The 21,819-nt window shown below is 43.1% G+C and overlaps 1 protein-coding gene across 1 annotated transcript in view; it reads right to left on the reverse strand.

The window, feature by feature from the left end:
- LOC124777398 (cadherin-86C-like) overlaps nucleotides 1–21,819 on the reverse strand; it is a 286,282-nt gene that overhangs the window by 225,048 nt on the left and 39,415 nt on the right. The window contains exons 6-7 of the mRNA XM_047252795.1: nucleotides 14,965–15,105; nucleotides 10,824–10,947 (exon numbers count right to left, since the gene is read on the reverse strand). Of these exons, the coding sequence (XP_047108751.1) occupies nucleotides 10,824–10,947; nucleotides 14,965–15,105 (265 nt within the window). The remainder of the gene's footprint in view (nucleotides 1–10,823; nucleotides 10,948–14,964; nucleotides 15,106–21,819) is intronic.

Consider the following 21,819-nt stretch of genomic DNA (forward strand, 5'->3'; position numbering starts at 1 on the left):
TCCGGGCGGGGACTACTCAGGAGGACGTTGTTATCAGGAGAAAGAAAACTGGCGTTCTACGGATCGGAGCGTGGAATGTCAGATCCCTTAATCGGGCAGGTAGGTTAGAAAATTTAAAAAGGGAAATGGATAGGTTAAAGTTAGATATAGTGGGAATTAGTAAAGTTCGGTGGCAGGAGGATCAAGACTTTTGGTCAGGTGAATACAAGGTTATAAATACAAAATCAAATAGGGGTAATGCAGGAGTAGGTTTAATAATGAATAAAAAAATAGGAGTAAGGGTAAGCTACTACAAACAGCATAGCGAACGCATTATTGTGGCCAAGATAGGCACGAAGTCCACGCCTACTACAGTGGTGCAAGTTTATATGCCAACTAGCACTGCAGATGATGAAGAAGTTGATGAAATGTATGATGAGATAAAAGAAATTATTTAGGTAGTGAAGGGAGGCGAAAATTTAATAGTCATGGGTGACTGGAATTCGACAGTAGGAAAAGGAAGAGAAGGAAACGTAGTAGGTGAATATGGATTGGGGGTAAGAAATGAAAGAGGAAGCCGCCTGGTGGAATTTTGCACAGAGCACAACTTAATCATAGTTAACACTTGGTTCAAGTGTCATAAAAGAAGGCTGTATGCATGGAAGAAGCCTGGAGATACTCACAGGTTTCAGGTAGATTATATAATGGTAAGACAGAGATTTAGGAACCACGTTTTAAATTGTAAGACATTTCCAGGGGCAGATGTGGACTCTGACCACAACCTATTGGTTAAGAACTGTAGATTAAAACTGGAGAAGCTGCAAAAAGATGGGAATTTAAGGAGATGGGACCTGGATAAACTGAAAGAAACAGAGGTTGTACAGAGGTTCAGGGAGAGCATAAGGGAACAATTGACAGGAATGGGGGAAAGAAATACAGTAGAAGAAGAATGGGTAGCTTTGAGGGATGAAGTAGTGAAGGCAGCAGACGATCAAGTAGGTAAAAAGACGAGGGCTAGTAGAAATTCTCGGGTGACAGAAGAAATACTGAATTTAATTGACGAAAGGAGAAAATATAAAAATGTAGTAAATGAAGCAGGCAAAAAGGAACACAATCGTCTCAAACATGAGATCGACAGGAAGTGCAAAATGGCTAAGCAGGCATGGCTAGAGGACAAATGTAAGGATGTAGAGGCTTATCTCACTAGAGGTAAGATAGATACTGCCTACAGGAAAATTAAAGAGACCTTTGGAGATAAGAGAACCACTTGTATGAATATCAGGAGCTCAGATGGAAACTCAGTTCTAAGCAAAGAAGGGAAAGCAGAAAGGTGAAAGGAGTATATAGAGGGTCTATACAAGGGCGATGTACTTGAGAACAATATTATGGAAATGGAAGAAGATGTAGATGAAGATGAAATGGGAGATATGATACTGCGTGAAGAGTTTGACGGAGCACTGAAAGACCTGAGTCGAAACAAGGCCCCGGGAGTAGACAACATTCCATTAGAACTACTGACAGCCTTGGGAGAGCCAGTCCTGACAAAATTCTACCATCTGGTGAGGAAAATGTATGAGACAGGCGAAATACCCTCAGACTTCAAGAAGAATATAATAATTCCAATCCCAAAGAAAGCAAGTGTTGACAGATGTGAAAATTACCAAACTATCAGTTTAATAAGTCACGGCTGCAAAATGCTAACGCGAATTCTTTATAGACGAATGGAAAAACTGGTAGAAGTTGACCTTAGGGAAGATCAGTTTGGACCCCGTAGAAATATGGGAACACGTGAGGCAATACTGACTCTACGACTTATCTTAGAAGCTAGATTAAGAAAAGGCAAACCTACGTTTCTAGCATTTATAGACTTAGAGAAAGCTTTTGACAATGTTGACTGGAATACTCTCTTTCAAATTCTAAAGGTGGCAGGGGTAAAATACAGGGAGCGAAAGGCTATTTACAATTTGTACAGAAACCAGATGGCAGTTATAAAAGTCGAGGGGTATGAAAGGGAGGCAGTGGTTGGGAAGGGAGTGAGACAGGTTGTAGCCTCTCCCCGATGTTGTTCAATCTGTATATTGAGCAAGCAGTAAAGGAAACAAAAGAAAAATTCGGATTAGGTACTAAAATCCATGGAGAAGAAATAAAAACTTTAAGGTTCGCCGATGATATTGTAATTCTGTTAGAGACAGCAAAGGACTTGGAAGAGCAGTTGAACGGAATGGACAGTGTCTTGAAAGGAGGATAATGGAATGTAGTCGAATTAAGTCGGGTGACGCTGAGGGAATTAGATTAGGAAATGAGACACTTAAAGTAGTAAAGGAGTTTTGCTATTTGGGGAGCAAAATAACTGATGATGGTCGAAGTAGAGAGGATATAAAATGTAGACTAGCAATGGCAAGGAAAGCGTTTCTGAAGAAGAGAAATTTGTTAACAACGAGTATAGATTTAAGTGTTAGGAAGTCGTTTCTGAAAGTATATGTATGGAGTGTAGCCATGTAGGGAAGTGAAACATGGACGATAACTAGTTTGGACAAGAAGAGAATAGAAGCTTTCGAAATGTGGTGCTACAGAAGAATGCTGAAGATTAGATGGGTAGATCACATAACTAATGAGGAGGTACTGAATAGGATTGGAGAGAAGAGGAGTTTGTGGCACAACTTGACTAGAAGAAGGGATCGGTTGGTAGGACATGTTCTGAGGCATCAAGGGATCACCATTTTAGTATTGGAGGGCAGCGTGGAGGGTAAAAATCGTAGAGGGAGACCAAGAGGTGAATACACTAAGCAGATTCAGAAGGATGTAGGCTGCAGTAGGTACTGGGAGATGAAGAAGCTTGCACAGGATAGAGTAGCGTGGAGAGCTGCATCAAACCAGTCTCAGGACTGAAGACCATAACAACAACAATGCGTCACAGCAGAATAGTCTTACTGGTATAACAGTCGACTGATACACGCGGATTTTGCAGTTAGTCCTGTCATATTTTCTTTAAGATTTTGATAAAACTAAAAAATGTTTTATTCGCTGTTGTTAGACGGGCATCTATTTCTGTGTTGCGTAAGTACTTGAAACGGTTAGCTGCTTTGAAAATGAATCCATCTACAGCCAAATGATTCAAATAGTTCAAATGGCTCTGAGCACTATGGGACTTAACTGCTGAGGTCATCAGTCCCCTAGAACTTAGAACTACTTAAACCGAACTAACCTAAGGACATCACACACACCCATGCCCGAGGCAGGATTCGATCCTGCGACCGTAGCGGTCGCGCGGTTCTAGACTGTAGCGCCTAGAACCGCTCGACCACCTCGGCCGGCTACAGCCAAAGGTATTTTGTTACTTATGACCAGATATTCTGTCTTTTCTTCATTAAACATAATCCTGTTTTCTCAGCGATTTTGTAATAATTGCCGGCCAGGGTGACCGAGCGGTTCTAGGCGCTACAGTCTGGAACCGTGCGACCGCTACCGTCGCAGGTTCGAATCCTGCCTCGGGCATGGATGTGTGTGATGTCCTTAGGTTAGTTAGGTTTAAGTAGTTTCAATTTCTAGGGGGCTGTTGACCTAAGAAGTTAAGTCCCATAGAGCTCAGAACCATTTGAACCATTTTTTGTAATAATTGTCTATCATTCTGATTAATTTTGTTTTGAAAATACTTGTTAATGCTACATCATCTGCGTAGGCATGTCTAGTGCATTTGTATCCCTTGTGGATTAGTTTTACTAAAGTATTGATCTTCTCTGAGACGAAGTTAACTAAAATAGCTTCTGCGGTAACAGCATTGATAACCCTAATCAGTTCTTCAGTTATTAGGATCAACCTGTTCAATAGGCACATCGATGGGATTTTGTAAATGACATCCAGTAAAGCAATTCTTCTGTACTTATCGCACACAAGGGGATCATTTTTCTTAAATGTAGAGCACACAACTGCGCTTTTCCAGTTTGGAGGTGGGGTTGTACGATGTCATATTGGTGCGTTATATTCTTATACTCAACCACAGTGTCACAGTTGTTGAAAAAGCCGTTTTCAGCGTGCTGAGTGCTTTTCCAGAGCGGTGCGCTTCCAGGCGGACGATCGACACGTAGTACTTTGCTTGCTGGCCAATGGCCGGCGGTATTGAGCGGCCAGGCCGTTTCTAAGGAGAGCCAGGTCCTTGGTTGGCTGGCAATAAGGGCTGGCCGGACCCTTATCGCTCAGCACGACTTCGCCGCCGCCTATCGCGATGGAATACATTAGCCGCTGCACGCCACACCGCCCACGTGCTGCCCGACACAAATGGCGTGTGTTCAGCTTTCGCTAGCTTCTCGCAGGTTCGCACACACGCTTATTTTGATGTCTAATATCGACGTTTACAGTAAATTGTGCCACCTTACCTTAAACAGCTGCAGACAGCGGATCGAATAACGTTAATGATATTTTTCAAGTGGTTCGAATGGCTCTGAGCACTATGGGACTTAACATCTAAGGTCATCAGTCCCCTAGAACTTAGATCTACTTAAACTTAACTAACCTAAGGACATCACACACATCCATGCCCGAGGCAGGATTCGAACCTGCGACTGTAGCGGTCGAGCGGTTTCAGACTTAAGCGCCTAGAACCGCTCGGCCACAGGGGCCGGCGAAATGATGATGGTTAGGATAACACAACACCCATTCCCTGGGCGGAGATATTTTTCAGTGAATTACTAAATGGGTCTCTGAAAATGGATTCTTCCTAAATTTTGAGAAAATGCAGGACATTCAGTTGTGAGTAAGAAATAGATTCACTTTAAATGCGAACATTTTAGGTTAGACTTTACCGTGACCTCTGCCTCCAGCCTCTCACATCTGTCTATTAATCCCAATCAAATAGTGGCATCTACGTTTGATTTTACCGCTGTATCTGTAGCCAATATGATTATTGTACTTCAAGTTTGTAACATTTCACCTGATTATTATTAACAAGTATGAACTTTAAGCCATTTTAACATTTCACCTGATTGTATAAACGAGTACGAATGTTAACCTGTATTAATTTGTCAAAATTGGATTTATATGCCACCTGAAGTACACACACATATATTCGACACCTCAAAACAAACACCTCCAAATTCTTTAAACAATCATTCTGTAATAATGTTGTTACGATGTATATTCTTTGCACTTTACGATTATGTATTCTCTTCTGCTATACGAACCTTGCACCCAACAGATTCCAGACGCCACATTTGTTTACAAATTGTGACAGTATACATGTGATGTGTTACGACAGCGAAAGGAACCTTTGACCACTGGAGGTGTTTACCATTAGATATCAGTTTAATTTTTTGGCGGAAGAAATCCAAAACCATGTTGTGAAATAGTGTTTTGTTTCTCTACTAGGCAGTGCGACAAATTCCTCCAAAAAATCGTAGCAGAACACACACACAAATATCATATTAACTAATGTAAATCCACCCGATGATGGAGGTTTAAACCTTTGAAACGCGTCGTGGAAATAAATAAAACGGTGACTGGTAACAGTAAACTTGTTTCATTTAATAAAATAGAATCACATCAACAACTAACGCAGAACATTAACAGGAGTCAGTAAATCGGCTAGAATGCTCCAAATTTTTTGGTGTAAATTTTAATGAAAACTGGAAATGAAAGAAGCATATTACTGAGGTTCTCAAACATTTAAATTCAACTACTTTTACTCTCCGTGTAACAGTTACTCTTTGACACAAACGAATCAGCCTCCTGACATATTTTACATGTTTCCACTCAATAATGTCTTATGGAATAAGAAAGTATCGATTGCACAAAGGCGAGCAGTAACAATGGTGTTTGACCACAACGTCATTTAGGTACCTCATCCAGGAGCTAGGCTTTTTCTGCGCGTGTCATGTAGGTACCTATTCGAGGAGTTAGGCGTTTTAACTGACCATCGCAGTTTATACATTCGCTAGTGAAATTCGTCATAAAGAATCGTTCACAATGTGAGGGGAATAGTGGTGTCCATACTAAGAACACGAACGAAAAGATGGCCTTTATTACCCATTATTAAAGCTTTGAGTGGCTTAGGAAGGAGTTCAATATCCATGAACAAAAATTTTTGATCATTTGCCCAATAACAGAAAAGTCTGACTGGTAGCAAAGCAAGTTTTAAATTTAACCTAAATCATTTCTGCTCGACAACTCCTTCCATTCAATTAACGAATTATACTTAAACACCGGTAGCCCGAAAAAAAGCCTAGTTTTTAGCGAAGTTGCATTAGTAGGGCTGAAAAACAGTACGTTTATTAATGTTAGCGCTGGCCATGTCTACATATCCTGTAAATGCACTCGGAATCACCACGAGAGGTCAGCGCTAGCGCAGCGAGTTGTTCACGTGATATTTGTTGGACTGTTGCCTGTAAACACGCGCCACATCAGTGCTCTTGGAAGAGAGCTGTGGCGGTGACTTGGTTCTGTTGTTGTTCCCGCGTTGTGATTTGCAAAGATGGAAGATGGAAAAAATCGAGATTCGAGCATTGATTAAGTACTTCGTAAAGAAAGGCATCAAAGCAAAGGACGTTCATGCCGCTTTCCAGAATACACTGGGGGACTCTGCTCCTTCGTATTCAACCGTTGCCAAGTGGACAAATGGATTTAAATTTGGTCGGGAGAGCTTAGATGATGATCCGCGTAGTGGTTGGCCAAGGAGCAGCACTACTCCAGTAATCATTGCAAAAGTGCACAAAATGGTGATGGAGGATCGCCGATTGAAAGTGCATGAAATTGCTCACGCTTGCTAGACGTCATCTGAAATGGTGTATCACATTTTAGCTGAAGAATTAGAAACGAAAAAATTGTCTGAAAGATGGGTGCCGCGACTCTTGACGTTCGCCCGCACACATGTGCCGTCACCGCGGCAAAATTACCCGCCTAATTCACCTGTTACGGCTCCGTCAGACTTCTATCTCTTCCCAAAACTGAAAATTTTTCTTGGTGGACGAAGATTCTCTTCAAACGAAGAATTGATAGCAGTAGTTGATGGTTCAAATGGCTCTGAGCACTATGGGACTTAACTTCTGATGTTATCAGTGCCCTAGAACTTAGAACTACTTAAACCTAACTAACCTAAGGACATCACACACAGCCATGCCCGAGGCAGGATTCGAACCTGCGACCGTATCGGTCGCGCGGTCCCAGACTGTAGCGCCTAGAACCGCTCGGCCACACTGGCCGGCGCCGGAGTTGACAACTATTTTGCAGGCCTGGATGAAACTCATTTTCGAGGTGGGATCAAGGCACTGGTACATCGTTGGACCAATTGCATTAATCTACAAGGAGACTACATTGAAAAATAAAAAGGTTTCAGTGATGTAAGTACCTTTTTTTCTATTTTGTTCTGAGGACTTTTAAAATGAACCTCATAACTAATTAACTATGAAAATTAAGGCTCTAAGTAGGCGAAAGGCAAAAGTCCCGAGTTCGAGTCTCGGTCCGGCACACAGTTTTAATCTGCCAGGAAGTTTCATATCAGCACACACTCTGCTGCAGAGTGAAAATCTCATTCTGGATTCAAATAGCATATCTCTCTCTTTCCAAGCATTTATCCCGACTTGCGGGGTCTGTTGGTTATTAGGTTGTGGTATGTTAATTGGAAGGAACTAGTGTACCCCAACTGTCTGCGTCTAGTGTAATCCATGGAATAGTGCGAATGTATTCAGATGTCTGTGAGCCGTGTAACTGAGGCGGAACGTGGAGACCAGCCCGGTATTCACCTAGCAGGATGTGGAAAACAGCCTAAAAACCACATACAAGATGGACGGGACACCGGCCCTCCTCGTTAATCCGCCGGGTGGATTCGATCTGGGGGCGGCGCGCCTACCCGAGTCCAGGACGCAGCGCGTTAGCGCTCTCGGCTACCCTGGCTGGTCGTTTCAAATAGCATATGATTCTTAAAAGCTGAAATACGCTGTTTTAACGTCTCACCTCCTCCATACTTCAGTGTTGGTAATACGCATGATGGCAGGTAATGCCCTCCAAGCTTCGCCAAATGCAAACCCTTCCATCGGATTGCCACAGGGTATTCCAGGGTTCATCATTCCAAATCACTCTTTTCCAATCTTATTCTGTACAATGGCACCGTATGGGCTATGCGGAGCTCCTCGAGCACTGTAATCCATTATTTTTAACTTCATACACGTAGTCGCCGGGTTATCTCTTTGCTGATAGCTCTTTGGAACTCTGGAGTGAGTCCTTTCGCTGCTTTCATGTGATTTTTTTTTTTGTAACGGGCCGCCACAGTGCTACACGCCCCCTGTCCGTCAGTATATGATGTCTGCCTGGTTTTGGTTAAGCTGTAGTTGTTTGTTGGTGTTTCCAATTCCAGCCAGTTTTGGCAGGTTTAGGACTGAAACATCAATGGTGGATTTGTTACTCAGGTGACATCCAATGACTAGTAACTGAACTTCCGGTTCCTTCGCGTATCGCTTCGCAGTCACATCACCAACAGCCGATGTGGGCAGCTTTAGAAGCGTTGAAATGTAACTGACGTATTTGTTACTCAAGTTACATCCATCCAATGACTGGTCCACGATCGAGCTATTCTGCCTTTACTGCTTCTCTCCTTTCACACTGGCGTGTCCCTCTCTCGCGACATCTACTTGTCACAGAATTGGAAGGAAAATCAGTATTGGCCGTATTTTGTTGTTTTATTGTCAGCAAAATCGATTTTCAGTCACTTAGTGACCGTCCTCAGTGCTGTAATATACAATTCAAATTGGTAGGCACTGGTATCAAGCTATAACCACAGGCTTAGAGTGATCACATAAACTTTATGTGGTCGCTCTAAGCTTGTCGTTATTTACTGGTTTGTGATCTTTGGAAGCCAATGCAATGGGCTTGCATGCCACTAGTTCAGCGCTCAGTAGACGGCGTTGAACCGTCAACGTAAACATGCCGACACCCACTGCACTGATACAACTTTGAGCCATCACTGTGGACTAAGTTGTAATGTAAGTTACAGCTACGCAGACGAGATGGGTGTCATCCCGCACTGTGATCACATTGAATGGTCTAGTACCCATTCATCGTTGTGTACCAACCCCTCCTATCCAGTGTTTCCACACATACATCACTGACATAGCAGCATGCCCTGCTGAGCCCCAATGAAATGTTCGTATGGCATTGTCGGCCAAGGAGACCCCACCTGGGGAAGTTCGGCCGCTGAGTTGCAAATCTTTTCAGTTGACGCCATACGGGGTGACTTACGTATCGATGATGATGACGTGGACAACACAACACCCAGCCCCGAGTGTACAAAATCGCCGATCCACCTGGGAATTGAACCCGCGCCTGCAGCATGGTAGTCAGACGCACCGACCACTCAGCTAAGGTGGCGGACGCCGCAATGTATTGGTATGGTAAGCGTGTTTTAAAAAGACCAGTCACTCTGCCTCCCCCCCCCCCCCCCCCTCCTCAAGCTCAATCATGCCTTGACATTAAAGAGACATACCAGCACATATTTTCATGTTTGCTGGACCTGTACGGACTGAACTTGGCATTACACCGACCTATCCAGTCACACAAAAGAAGGCAATGCTGGGCCTCATACATGCCATCTCTCCGCAATCTTAAGCACTTGTAAGGTTTCGCTGTTCTACACGTACTCTGGTTTTGGATTGATTCAGACCATTCCTTCTGCGTGTTGCAGTTGTCACAAACAGTAGTGTAATTCAAAATAATGTCTCCTGGACAACTCCTTTCATCCCACTGACGAATTTCTGCTTAAAAACCGGTAACAAGTAAAAAAAAGCGCAGTTGCTTGAGTAGGATCTCTAATATTCTAAAATAATAATGTGTTCTGTGCAATTTTGTCATATGATGACATGATAGAGACCGTGGCTGTTGTTTGAAGCAAATGTTAATGGTTTTGGGACAGCAACCAGCCACAAATTTACTTTCAGTTCCTTTATTCAAAGGGTACCGTTACCGGTTTAAAATCGTTGTGATTCATCCTCTGACGGTTTATACGCTTTATTTATGACATGTGGTGTGTTTTTTTTACAGATTAATAGTCGTGGAATGTCCGTTTGGAATGTTTGTTTTCATAACATTCGTCCGACAGATGTGAATACATTCCCACTGCATTCTTATTGCAGCACACGTAAATTTTTCTCACTGAACACTTTAGATTTGTCACTGAGAAGATATCTATCAAACACCACATGTTTTGATACATACAAATATGTACCAAAACATACAAATATGTATCAAAACATACAAATATGTATCAAAACATACAAATATGTATCAAAACATGTGGTGCGTGGTAGAAATCTTCTCAGTGACAAATATAAAGTGTTCAGTGAGAAAAATTTACGTGTGCTACAATAAGAATGCAGTGGGAATGTATTAACAAATGTCCGACGAATATTATGAAAACAAACACTCCAAATAGACATTCCACAACAATTAATCTGTAAAAAACACACCACATGTCATAAAGAAACCGTGTAAACCGTCTGAGGATGAATCACAACGATTCGAAACCGGTAACGGCACCCTTTGAATAAAGGAACTGAAAGTAAATTTGTGGCTGGTTGCTGTCCCAAAACCATCAGTAATGTGTTCATTAATGTTAATACTAATCACTTATACATATCCTCTAAACTGAGTCGTTCTACATAATTTCGATAAAAGAATCGTTGAAATAACCTGCGGAAGTTTTAAGTAAATAACTAACTAAATGTGGTATTACAGAAGTATGGTAATCTACATGGGGAGACGGGATGTGAATGGAATAATGCTATAGGAAGCAGAGCCGGGAAAGAGGTGCACGAGAAAATATCGTAAATGTGGTGAACAGGCTGAGTGTCGGGCGCACAGCTGACCTGATCGCTCGTCGACGGAGAAGAAGGAGACCAGCGGCGTCCCCTCCGAGACGAGGCCGTAGCGCATCTCCCGCGGCTGCCCGCGGTCGCCGTCTTCCGCCTGCACGCTGACCACGGCGTCTCCCTGCAGAGAGGACGGGAAAGCATGTGACCCAAGTTGTGAGCTAGCTGTGGAATCGCGTCACTTGATTCACGCATTACAGCGGGTGTAAAACTGGTACACCTGCGTATTATCGTGTGGTGCCCCCGTGAGTACGCAGATGTGCCGAAACACGGCGTGGCATGGGCGCGACTAATGTCTGAAGTAGTGCTGGAGGGAACTGACACCATGAATCTTGCAGGGCTGTCCATAAATGCCTAAGAGCACGATACAAGGTATCCTAGATATGTTCAACAGTGTTTATGTCATAAATGCGTAAGAGCACGGTACAAGGTATCCCAGATATGTTCAACAGTGTTTATGTCTGGGGAAGTTGGTGGCCAGCGAAGTGTTTAAACTCAGAAGAGTGTTCCTAGAGCCACGCTGTGGTAATTCTGGAATTCCGTCGGAATGCACAATGGACTTCAATGGTTGCAGGTGATAGACAGGATGCTTACGTACGTATCACTTGTCAGTCGTATCTAGACGTATGAGGGGTCCCATATTACTCCAACTGCACATGCCCCACACCATTACAGAGCCTCCACCAGCTTGAACAGTCCGCTGCCGACATGCAGGGTCTACGGATTATGAGGTTGTCCCAGTACCCGTAAACGTCCATCCGCTCGATACAATTTGAAACGAGATTCGCCCCACCAGGCAACATGTTTCCAATCACCAACAGTCCAATGCCGGTGTCGACGGGCTCAGGCAAGGCGTAAAGCTTTGTATCATGGATCATCATATCGGCTGCTAAAGCCCATATCGATGTTATGTTCGCACGCTGACACTTGTTGATGACTCAGCATTGAAATCTGCAGCAATGTGCTGATATCTTGCACTGCTGTCACGTTGACTTTATTTCCGGACACAATTTGCAATGAACCTTTTTATTGTCTACATATGATAAATATATAACTGCAAAAAGGTGGGAATTTAAGGAGGTGGGACTTGGATAAACTGACAGAAACAGAGGTTGTAGAGAGTTTCAGGGAGAGCATTAGGGAACGATTGACAAGAACGGGGAAAAGAAATACAGTAGAAGAAGAATGGGTAGCTTTGAGGGATGAAATAGTGAAGTAAGCAGAGGATCAAGCAGGTAAAAAGACGAGGGCTAATAGAAATCCTTGGGTAACAGAAGAAATACCGAATTTAATTGATGAAAGGAGAAAATACAAAAATGCAGTAAATGAAGCAGGCAAAAAGGAATACAAACGTCTCAAAAATGAGATCGACAAGAAGTGCAAAATGTCTAAGCACGGATGGCTAAAGGACAAATGTAAGGATGTAGAGGCATATATCACTAGGGGGAAGATAGATACTGCGTACATGAAAATTAAAGAGACCTTTGGAGAAAAGATAACCACTTGTATGAATATCAAGAACGCAGATGGAAACCCAGTTCTAAGCAAAGAAGGGAAAGCAGAAAGGTGGAAAGAGTATATAGAGGGTCTATACAAGGGAGATGTTCTTGAGGACAATTTTATGGAAATAGAAGAGGATGTAGATGAAGATGAAATTGGAGATATGATACTGCGTGAAGAGTTTGACAGAGCACTGAAAGATCTAAGTCGAAACAAGGCCCCGGGAGTAGACAACATTCCATTAGAACTATTGACAGCCTTGGGGGAACCAGCCCTGACAAAATTCTACCATCTGGAGAGCAAGATGTATGAGACAGGCGAAATGCCCTCAGCCTTCAAGAAGAATATAATAATTCCAATCCCAAAGAAAGCAGGTGTTGACAGATGTGAAATTAAAATCAGGTTAATAAGCCACGGCTGCAAAGTACTAACACGAATTCTTTACAGACGAATGGAAAAACTGGTAGAAGCCGACCTCGGGGAAGATCAGTTTGGATTATGTAGAAATGTTGGAACACGGGAGGCAATACTGACCCTTCGACTTATCTTAGAAAATAGAGTAAGGGAAAACAAACATACGTTTCTAGCATTTGTAGACTTGGAGAAAGCTTTTGACAATGTTGACTGGAATACTTGGTTCAAATGGCTTTGAGTAGTATGAGACTTAACTGCTGAGGTCATCAGTCCTCTAGAACTTAGAACTACTTAAACCTAACTAACTTAAGGACATCGTACACATCCATGCCCGAGGCAGGATTCGAACCTGCGACCGTAGCGGTCTCGCGGTTCCAGACTGTAGCGCCTAGAACCGCTAGGCCACTCCGAACTGGAATACTTTCAGAAACGACTTCCTGACACTTAAATCTATACTCGATGTTAACAAATTTCTCTTCTTCAGAAACGCTTTCCTTGCCATTGCCAGTCTACATTTTATATCCTCTCTACTTCGACCATCATCAGTTATTTTGCTCCCCAAATAGCAAATCCCCTTTACTACTTTAAGTGTCTCATTTCCTAATCTAATTCCCTCAGCATCACCCGACTTAATTCGAGTACATTCCATTATCCTCGTTTTGCTTTTGTTGATGTTCATCTTATATCCTCCTTTCAAGACACTACCCATTGCATTCAACTGCTCTTCCAAGTCCTTTGCTGTCTCTGACAGAATTACAATGTCATCGGCCACCCTCAAAGTTTTTATTTCTTCTCAATGGATTTTAATACCTACTCCGAATTTTTCTTTTGTTTCCTTTACTGCTTGCTCAGTGTACAGATTGAATAAGATCGGGGAGAGGCTACAACCCTGTCTCACTCCCTTCCCAACCACTGCTTCCATTTTATGCCCCTCGACTCTGGTTTCTGTACAAATTGTAAATAGCCTTTCGCTCCCCGTATTGTACCCCTGCCACCTTTAGAATTTGAAAGAGAGTATTCCAGTCAGCATTGTCAAAAGCTTTCTCCAAGTCTACAAATGCTAGAAATGTAGGTTTGCCTTTTCGTAATCTAGCTTCTAAGATAAGTCGTAGAGTCAGTATTGCCTCACGTGTTCCCATATTTCTACGGAATCCAAACTGATCTTCCCCGAGGTCATCTACCAGTTTTTCCATTCATCTGTAAAGAATTGGCGTTAGTATTTTGCAGCCGTGACTTATTAAACTGATAGTTCGGTAATTTTCACATCTGTCAACACCTGCTTTTTTTGAGATGGGAATTATAATATTCTTCTTGAAGTCTGAGGGTATTTCGCCAGTCTCATACATTTTGCTCACCTGATGGTAGAGTTTTGTCAGGACTGGCTCTCCCAAGGCCGTCAGTAGTTCTAATGGAATGTTGTCTACACGGGGGGCCTTGTTTCGACTCAGGTCTTTCAGTGCTCTGACAAACTCTTCACGCAGTATCGTATCTCCCATTTCATCTTCATCTACATCCTGTTCCATTTCCAGAATATTGTCCTCAAGTACATCGCCCTTGTGTAGACCCTCTATATACTCCTTCCACCTTTCTGCTTTCCCTTCTTTGCTTAGAACTGGGCTTCCATCTGAGCTCTTGATGTTCATGGAAGTGGTTCTCTTATCTCCAAAGGTCTCTTTAATTTTCCTGTTGGCAGTATCTATCTTACCCCTAGTGAGATCAACCTCTGCAGCCTTACACTTGTCCTGTAGCCATACCTGCTTAGCCATTTTGCACTTCCTGTCGATCTCATTTTTGAGACGTTTGTATTCATTTTTGCCTGCTTCATTTACTGCATTTTTATGTTTTTTCCTTTCATCAATGAAATTCTATTCAATGAGGAGGTATTGAATAGAATTGGGGAGAAGAGGAGTTTGTGGCACAGCTTGGCTAGAAGAAGGGATCGTTTGGTAGGACATATTCTGAGGCATCAAGGGATCACCAATTTAGTATTGGAGGATGGGGCGGAGGGTAAAAATTGTAGAGGGAGACCAAGAGATGAATATACTAAGCAGATTGAGAAGGATGTAGGTTGCAGTAGGTACTGAGAAACTTGCACAGGATAGAGTAGTATGGAGAGCTGCATCAAACCAGTCTCTGGACTGAAGACCTCAACAACAACATGGTGAATACAGTTATGTCCTGGGAGTGAATGACAGCGTGCAGTGTGGACGAGAGGGCGACGTACCTGCTTGACGGCGCTGGTGAGTCTGGTGAGGGGCGGCGCGTGCGTGAAGTAGGGCGGCGAGTCCTGCACGTCGAGCACGGCCACGGCGACGCTCGCCGTCGCCACGTTGCGCGTGTCCAGCTCAGGGTCCGCGTAGGCGTTCTGTCAACACACACCCAGTGGCGTTACGCCTCACCAGCTGAGCGGCCACGGCGTCGGATAAAGTTCGCTCCCAGCAGCTACGTAACACGACTCAAGTTACGGCTCACCTCCCGGGTTGTTCAACGTGGCGTAGGTATCCTCAAGGATGAAGAGGGAGGGGGGAAGATGGAGTGGGCCTTACAGGATACACTTGTCCCCGCCTGGAATCAGGGATACAGACTTCTTTTTCTTTTCGGAAGGGGTAACTAAGGACCGTCGGCTAATTTCAATTCCTTATTCGTTGTTCTTTTCTTTTCTTCCACTGCTCTTTCATCTGTTCGCTACGTTTATTTCTTCCTATCTTCTGACCCCTTCAGTCGACTTTTTTCACTTTCCCACCCTTCAATTCTATCACGTTCAATGCTTTTCCGCTAAATTCGTCTCTGTTAGTTTTCTTCTTCGGCTTTTACGAGAGTGAGTCAAATGAAAACTTTAAATTTGTAAAAGCAAATCGAAATTTCGCGCCGTTATCCTTTAAGGGGGGTAGGACGTCAAACGGGCCGACTTGGAGCAGGAGAGGCATCACAGGACATTTTAATTTCCAGTGTCTATGCTTTTACAAATAAATTCATAAAACTTTGTCAGCATCACCAGGAAAGATTCAGGATTCACACTCATTGCAGTGGAATTTCGAAAACATAACGAAGTAATTTTTTTTACATGTCAAATTTCATCATTTTTTTCACTTACTAATGGCAGCATTTGTTGCTATAGGTACACTTTTCTTCATATGTTAGAGACATTCTTTGATGAATTTTTGCGCAGCATACTTACAGGCACACGAAACTCTAGAATTTATTTAATTTATGAAAAAACGATTGAACTGTTATTTTTTAAACTTCAGGTTTACAAAAACCATAAATTTCATAGTTAATTACCTCACTTTTTACCACAGTTTTTAATAGATTTCGAAAATTCTAGAGTTTCATACAACTTTAAGTGTGGTTTGTATGCTGTGCAAGATTCAACGAAGAATCTCTCTTACTTATGAAGATAAGTGTACCTACAGCAACAAATACTGCCATGAGTAAGTGAAAAAAAATGATGAAATTTCACATATAAAAAAAACCATTTCGTTATGTTTTTGTTGTGTACATAGTTCCGCGTAGTAGTCAGCGCGTACACAACTTTCCCACTAGAGCACGCCCCGCTAAGTACAACAGCGCAGGCGCAGCGCTCGTCCGTCTCCGCACTACGAGATGGCGCTGTCTTAGAGACGGACCAAATTCTGCTTCCGCCGATCCGCATATTAATATGTAACGCAGCCAATGAGATTGCTGCTAACGTAGAACCATTTCTTCTCGCGGATCACACTCGCACAGTGATACCTGAACGCGCGAGGTATTATAACGAGTGTACAGACCTCCGATTAGTCAGTCTGTACCAGTCTGCATTCGTCTGTAGTCAAGTTTCAGTCTGCGCCTAATAAGTTATCATATTCCTGTACATAGCCATGAAGAGAAATGTATAGCCACTTTGTCAAGTATCAGAGATATGTGAGAATAAGATTAACGTGCCAACACCAAAGGAACTTCAGATTGTCAATTGTAAACAGCATCCAGAATCAAGTTACGTAATATCTATGATTTTTATTATTTTAATAAATGTGTGTGAAAATTAATCGAGCTCTGTTTAAAGTTGGTCATCGTCAATCTGCTACTCTAAGCGTGCAAGTGGCATTTCTATCGTCTGACCTAATGGCAGAAGATAAACACGCCACAATAAGAGCACGAGACATTTCTGACACTCGCCTACTTCCTTAGAGCGACAAGTCAAATAATCTGATGGTGTGTGTACCGAAGGTCTTACAGTATGCACACCACAGTTTTCGAGCTTCCACTGCTATGAGTGTGAATTGTGAATCCTTCCTGCTCATGCTGAAACAGTTTTATGAATTTATTTGTAAAAGTATAGACAGTGGAAATTAAAATGTCCTGTGGTGCCTCTCCTGCTCCAAGTCGGCCCATTTGACGTCCTACCCCCCTTAAGTTGGTAAGCGTGCTACAAACAGCGTGCAGAATGGCCTGTAGGTGGCAGCATAGTGCAGATGCACACATACTGTCGCAGTATCAGCATACACATGGTCGCCCCACTTGCGACTTGCACCAGGGAAGAACAGCGTTCTGTTATTCGGTTTTTGCGTAGTGAGGGTGTGAAACCTATCGAAATTCATCGACGAATGAAGGTTCAGTACGGTGGTGCATGTTTGTCACAGCAGTAAGTCTACGAATGGAGTAGGAAGTTCGCAAATGGCGTGACTTCAGTGGAAGGTGCTCCTCGTCCAGGTCAGGCACAACGAGCTGTGACCCCACAGAACATTGCAGCAGTTGAAGCCATAGTGAAGAAAAACCGCCTAGTGACACTGAATGACACTGCAGCATGTTTACAGATTAGTCGTGGGTCAGCACACCACATTGTGCATGATGTGCTCCAGTTTCACAAAGTGTCTGCAAGATGGGTGCCACGGCAGCTGACTCCTGAAATGAGAGAACGACGTGTTGATGCTTGTGAGGAACTTCTTTGGCGCTTTGAACGAGAAAGTGATGGCTTCCCTGCAAAAATCGTTACTTGGGAAGAAACCTGGGTTCACTTCCACCAACCGGAAACGAAGAGAGCGAGCAAAGAATGGCGCCATTCCTCATCACCAAGTGATTTCCATATGTTTGAACCACTCAAAGACGCAATGGGAGGGAAGAAGTTCCGTTCTGATGAAGAGGTACGCCATGCGGTCCATGAGTGGTTGTGCGGACTACCAAAAGAATTCTTTGCTAAACGGATTTATCCACTTTGTAAGCGCTGGAGATCTTGCATTGAGCGTGGGGGAGATTATGTTGAAAAGTGATACAGCTTTGTACCACTTCTGCACAATAAATAATATTTAAAAAAATTTAAGGTTTTCATTTGACTCACCCTCGTATATTAAACTGTAAGACAGAAAAGAGAAGGACTTATACAAATTAGACAGCAGCCGATAGACGTGATATACACGTACAAACAAACAAATGATTAAAATTTCAGAAAGATTGGATGATTTATTGAAGAGAACGAGTTTCAAAAATTGATTAAGTCAATAACGTATTGGTCCACATCTGACCCTTATGCAAGCAGTTATTCGGCTTGACATCGATTGACAGATTTGTTGGATGTCCTCCCGAGTGATATCGTACCAAATTCTGGCCAGTTGGTGCGTCAGATCGCCAAAATTCCGAGTTGGTTGGAGATCTCTGCCAGTAATGCTCCAAACGTTCTCAACGGGGGAGGCATCTGGCGACCAACCTGTCCAAGGTAGTGTTTGGCAAGCACTGAGACAAGCAGTAGATCCTCTCACAAACGAAAAAATGGCTGACATCGAAATAAATGTCCAAGGAATAGAAAAGCAACTGGAATCACTCAACAGAGGAAAGTCCACTGGACCTGACGGGATACCAATTTGATTCTACACAGAGTACGCGAAAGAACTTGCCCCCCTTCTAATAGCTGTGTACCACAAGTCTCTAGAGGAACGGAAGGTTCCAAATGATTGGAAAGGAGCACAGGTAGTCCCAGTCTTCAAGAAGGGTCGTCGAGCAGATGCGCAAAACTATAGACCTATATCTCTGACGTCGATCTGTTGTAGAATTTTAGAACATGTTTTTTGCTCACGTATCATGTCGTTTCTGGAAACCCAGAATCTAATCTGTAGGAATCAACATGGATTCCGGAAAGAGCGATCGTGTGAGACCCAACTCACTTTATTTGTTCATGAGACCCAGAAAATATTACATACAGGCTCCCACGTAGATGCTATTTTCCTTGACTTCCGGAAGGCGTTCGATACAGTTCCGCACTGTCGCCTGATAAACAAAGTAAGAGCCTACGGAATATCAGACCAGCTGTGTGGCTGGATTGAAGAGTTTTTAGCAAACAGAACACAGCATGTTGTTCTCAATGGAGAGACGTCTACAGACGTTAAAGTAACCTCTGGCGTGCCACAGGGGAGTGTTATGGGACCATTGCTTTTCACAACATATATAAATGTCCTAGTAGGTAGTGTCGGAAGTTCCATGCGGCTTTTCGCGGATGATGCTGTAGTATACAGAGAATTTGCAGCATTAGAAAATTGTAGCGAAATGCAGGAAAATCTGCAGCGGATAGGCACTTGGTGTAGGGAGTGGCAACTGACCCTTAACATAGACAGATGTAACGTATTGCGAATACATAGAAAGAAGGTTGAGATTCATTGGGAGAGTCCTTAGAAAATGTAGTCCATCAACAAAGAAGGTGGCTTACAAAACCCTCGTTCGACCTATACTTGAGTATTGCTCATCAGTGTGCAATCCGTACCAGGTCGGGTTGACGGAGGAGATAGAGGATCCAAAGAAGAGCGGCGCGTTTCGTCACAGGGTTATTTGGTAAGCGTGATAGCGTTACGGATATGTTTAGCAAACTCAAGTGGCAGACTCTGCAAGAGAGGCACTCTGCACCGCGGTGTAGCTTACTGTTGAGGATTCGAGAGGGTGCGTTTCTGGATGAGGTATCGAATATATTGCTTCCCCCCTAGTTATACCTCCCGAGGAGATCACGAATGTAAAATTAGAGAGATTCGAGCGCGCACGGAGGCTTTCCGGCAGTCGTTCTTCCCGCTAACCATCAACGACTGGAACCGGAAAGGGAGGTAATGACAGTGGCACGTAAAGTGCCCTCCGCCACACACCGTTGGGTGGCTTGCGGAGTATAAATGTAGATGTAGATGTAGAAATTCTCGCCGTGTGCGGGCGATCATTGCCTTGCTGCAATGTAAGCCAAGGATGGCTTGCCATGAAGAGCAACAAAACAGGATGTAGAATATTGTCGACGTACCACTGTGCTGTAAGTGTGCCGCGGGATCCTGTTATGAGTAGAAATGGCATCCTAGACCATCACTCCTGCGTATCGGGCTGTATCTCGGGCGATAGTTTGTTTTCCCACCCCTGTCTGGGGCATTTCCAGACTAGTTTTCGCGGCTCATTGAGGCTCGGTTCGAAGTGGGACTCTTCATTGAAGACAGTTCTACTCCAGTCAATGAGATTCCAGGCAGAAGACGTGTCTGGAGAAGCACCGGACAGTGGTGGGTTAACCACCTGACTGTCGCCTGCCATAAAACCAGATAATCAGGATTGATGATCTGGAGTGCCGTTTCTTTTCGCAGCAGCAACCGTTTGGTTGTCATCCATGGGACCCTTATAGCATAGCGTAACGTCATGGCGATCCATTGTGGACTTACACTTTAGCAAGATAAAGATTATTAACACTAACAATAACAATTATTAACATTAACAGCAGTAATTATTCGAAGCAGGCCGCATTAAGAAGAGAATGGTTTGCAAACTACTCTCTTGAAGATCTGTACAGTGGCAATATTTCAAAATTCAAACATTTGTGAATGCGGAGCACTGCTGCGACGTTTTAAATAGATGAATATTGAATAAAGAATTCAGCTTCTTGATTTGTGTAGCCTCCCCTTCTGTCAACAATATCCCTAAAAAAAAAGAGTCGGCCACTAAATCTACGTGAGAAGTGTTTTACTACGACTCCACTGGAAGTGAGAGGGAATCATGAGCAGATGGCAAGCTCTGCTAGATAAGCACTTGCTCAGAAGCGTCACCCAATGACAGGGCGGCCATCCTCCTATGCTGCTTACTTTTGATATTCCTTTTCAGTATTTGCTAGCATTAAATTATTGTTTTAGAAAGGGACAATCAACTACTGACAATGTTTTTACAATACAACGAGTTATAGAAAAGAGACGAGAATTTACTTGGGAAAACCAGATTACTTGGTAATGTGAAGAGAGAAATGCTGTGGAATGTAATGGCTAAATGAGGTTGTCCATCTCACCTCGTAAATGCCGTTGTTGTTGTGGTCTTCAGTCCTGAGACTGGTTTGATGCATCTCTCCATGCTACTCTATCCTGTGCAAGTTTCTTCATCTCCCAGTACCTACTGCAGCCTACATCCTTCTGAATCTGCTTAGTGTATTCATCTCTTGGTCTCCCTCTACGATTTTTACCCTCCACGCTGCCCTCCAGTACTAAATTGGTGATCCCTTCATGCCTCAGAACATGTCCTATCAACCGATTCCTTCTTCTAGTCAAGTTGTGCTACAAACTCCTCTTCTCCCAATTCTGTTCAATACCACCTCATTAGTTATGTGATCTACCCATCTAATCTTCAGCTTTCTTCTGTAGTACCACATTTCGAAAGCTTCTATTCTCTTCTTGTCTAAACTATTTATCGTCCATGTTTCACTTCCATACATGGCTACACTCCATACAAATACTTTCAGAAACGACTTCCTGACACTCAAATCTATACTCGATGTTAACAAATTTCTCTTCTTCAGAAACACTTTCCTTGCCATTGCCAGTCTACATTTTATATCCTCTCTACATCGACCATCATCAGTTATTTTGCTTCCCAATTAGCAAAACTCCTTTACTACTTTAAGTGTCTCATTTCCTAATTTAATTCCCTCAGCATCACCCGACTTAATTCGACTATATTCCATTATCCTCGTTTTGCTTTTGTTGATGTTCATCTTATACCCTCCTTTCAAGATACTGTCCATTCCATTCAACTGCTCTTCCAAGTCCTTTGCTGTCTCCGACAAAATTACAATGTCATCAGCGAACCTCAAAGTTTTTATTTCTTCTCCATG

This window comes from Schistocerca piceifrons, chromosome 1, assembly GCF_021461385.2.
Source record: "Schistocerca piceifrons isolate TAMUIC-IGC-003096 chromosome 1, iqSchPice1.1, whole genome shotgun sequence".
Classification (NCBI taxonomy): Eukaryota; Metazoa; Arthropoda; class Insecta; order Orthoptera; family Acrididae; genus Schistocerca; species Schistocerca piceifrons.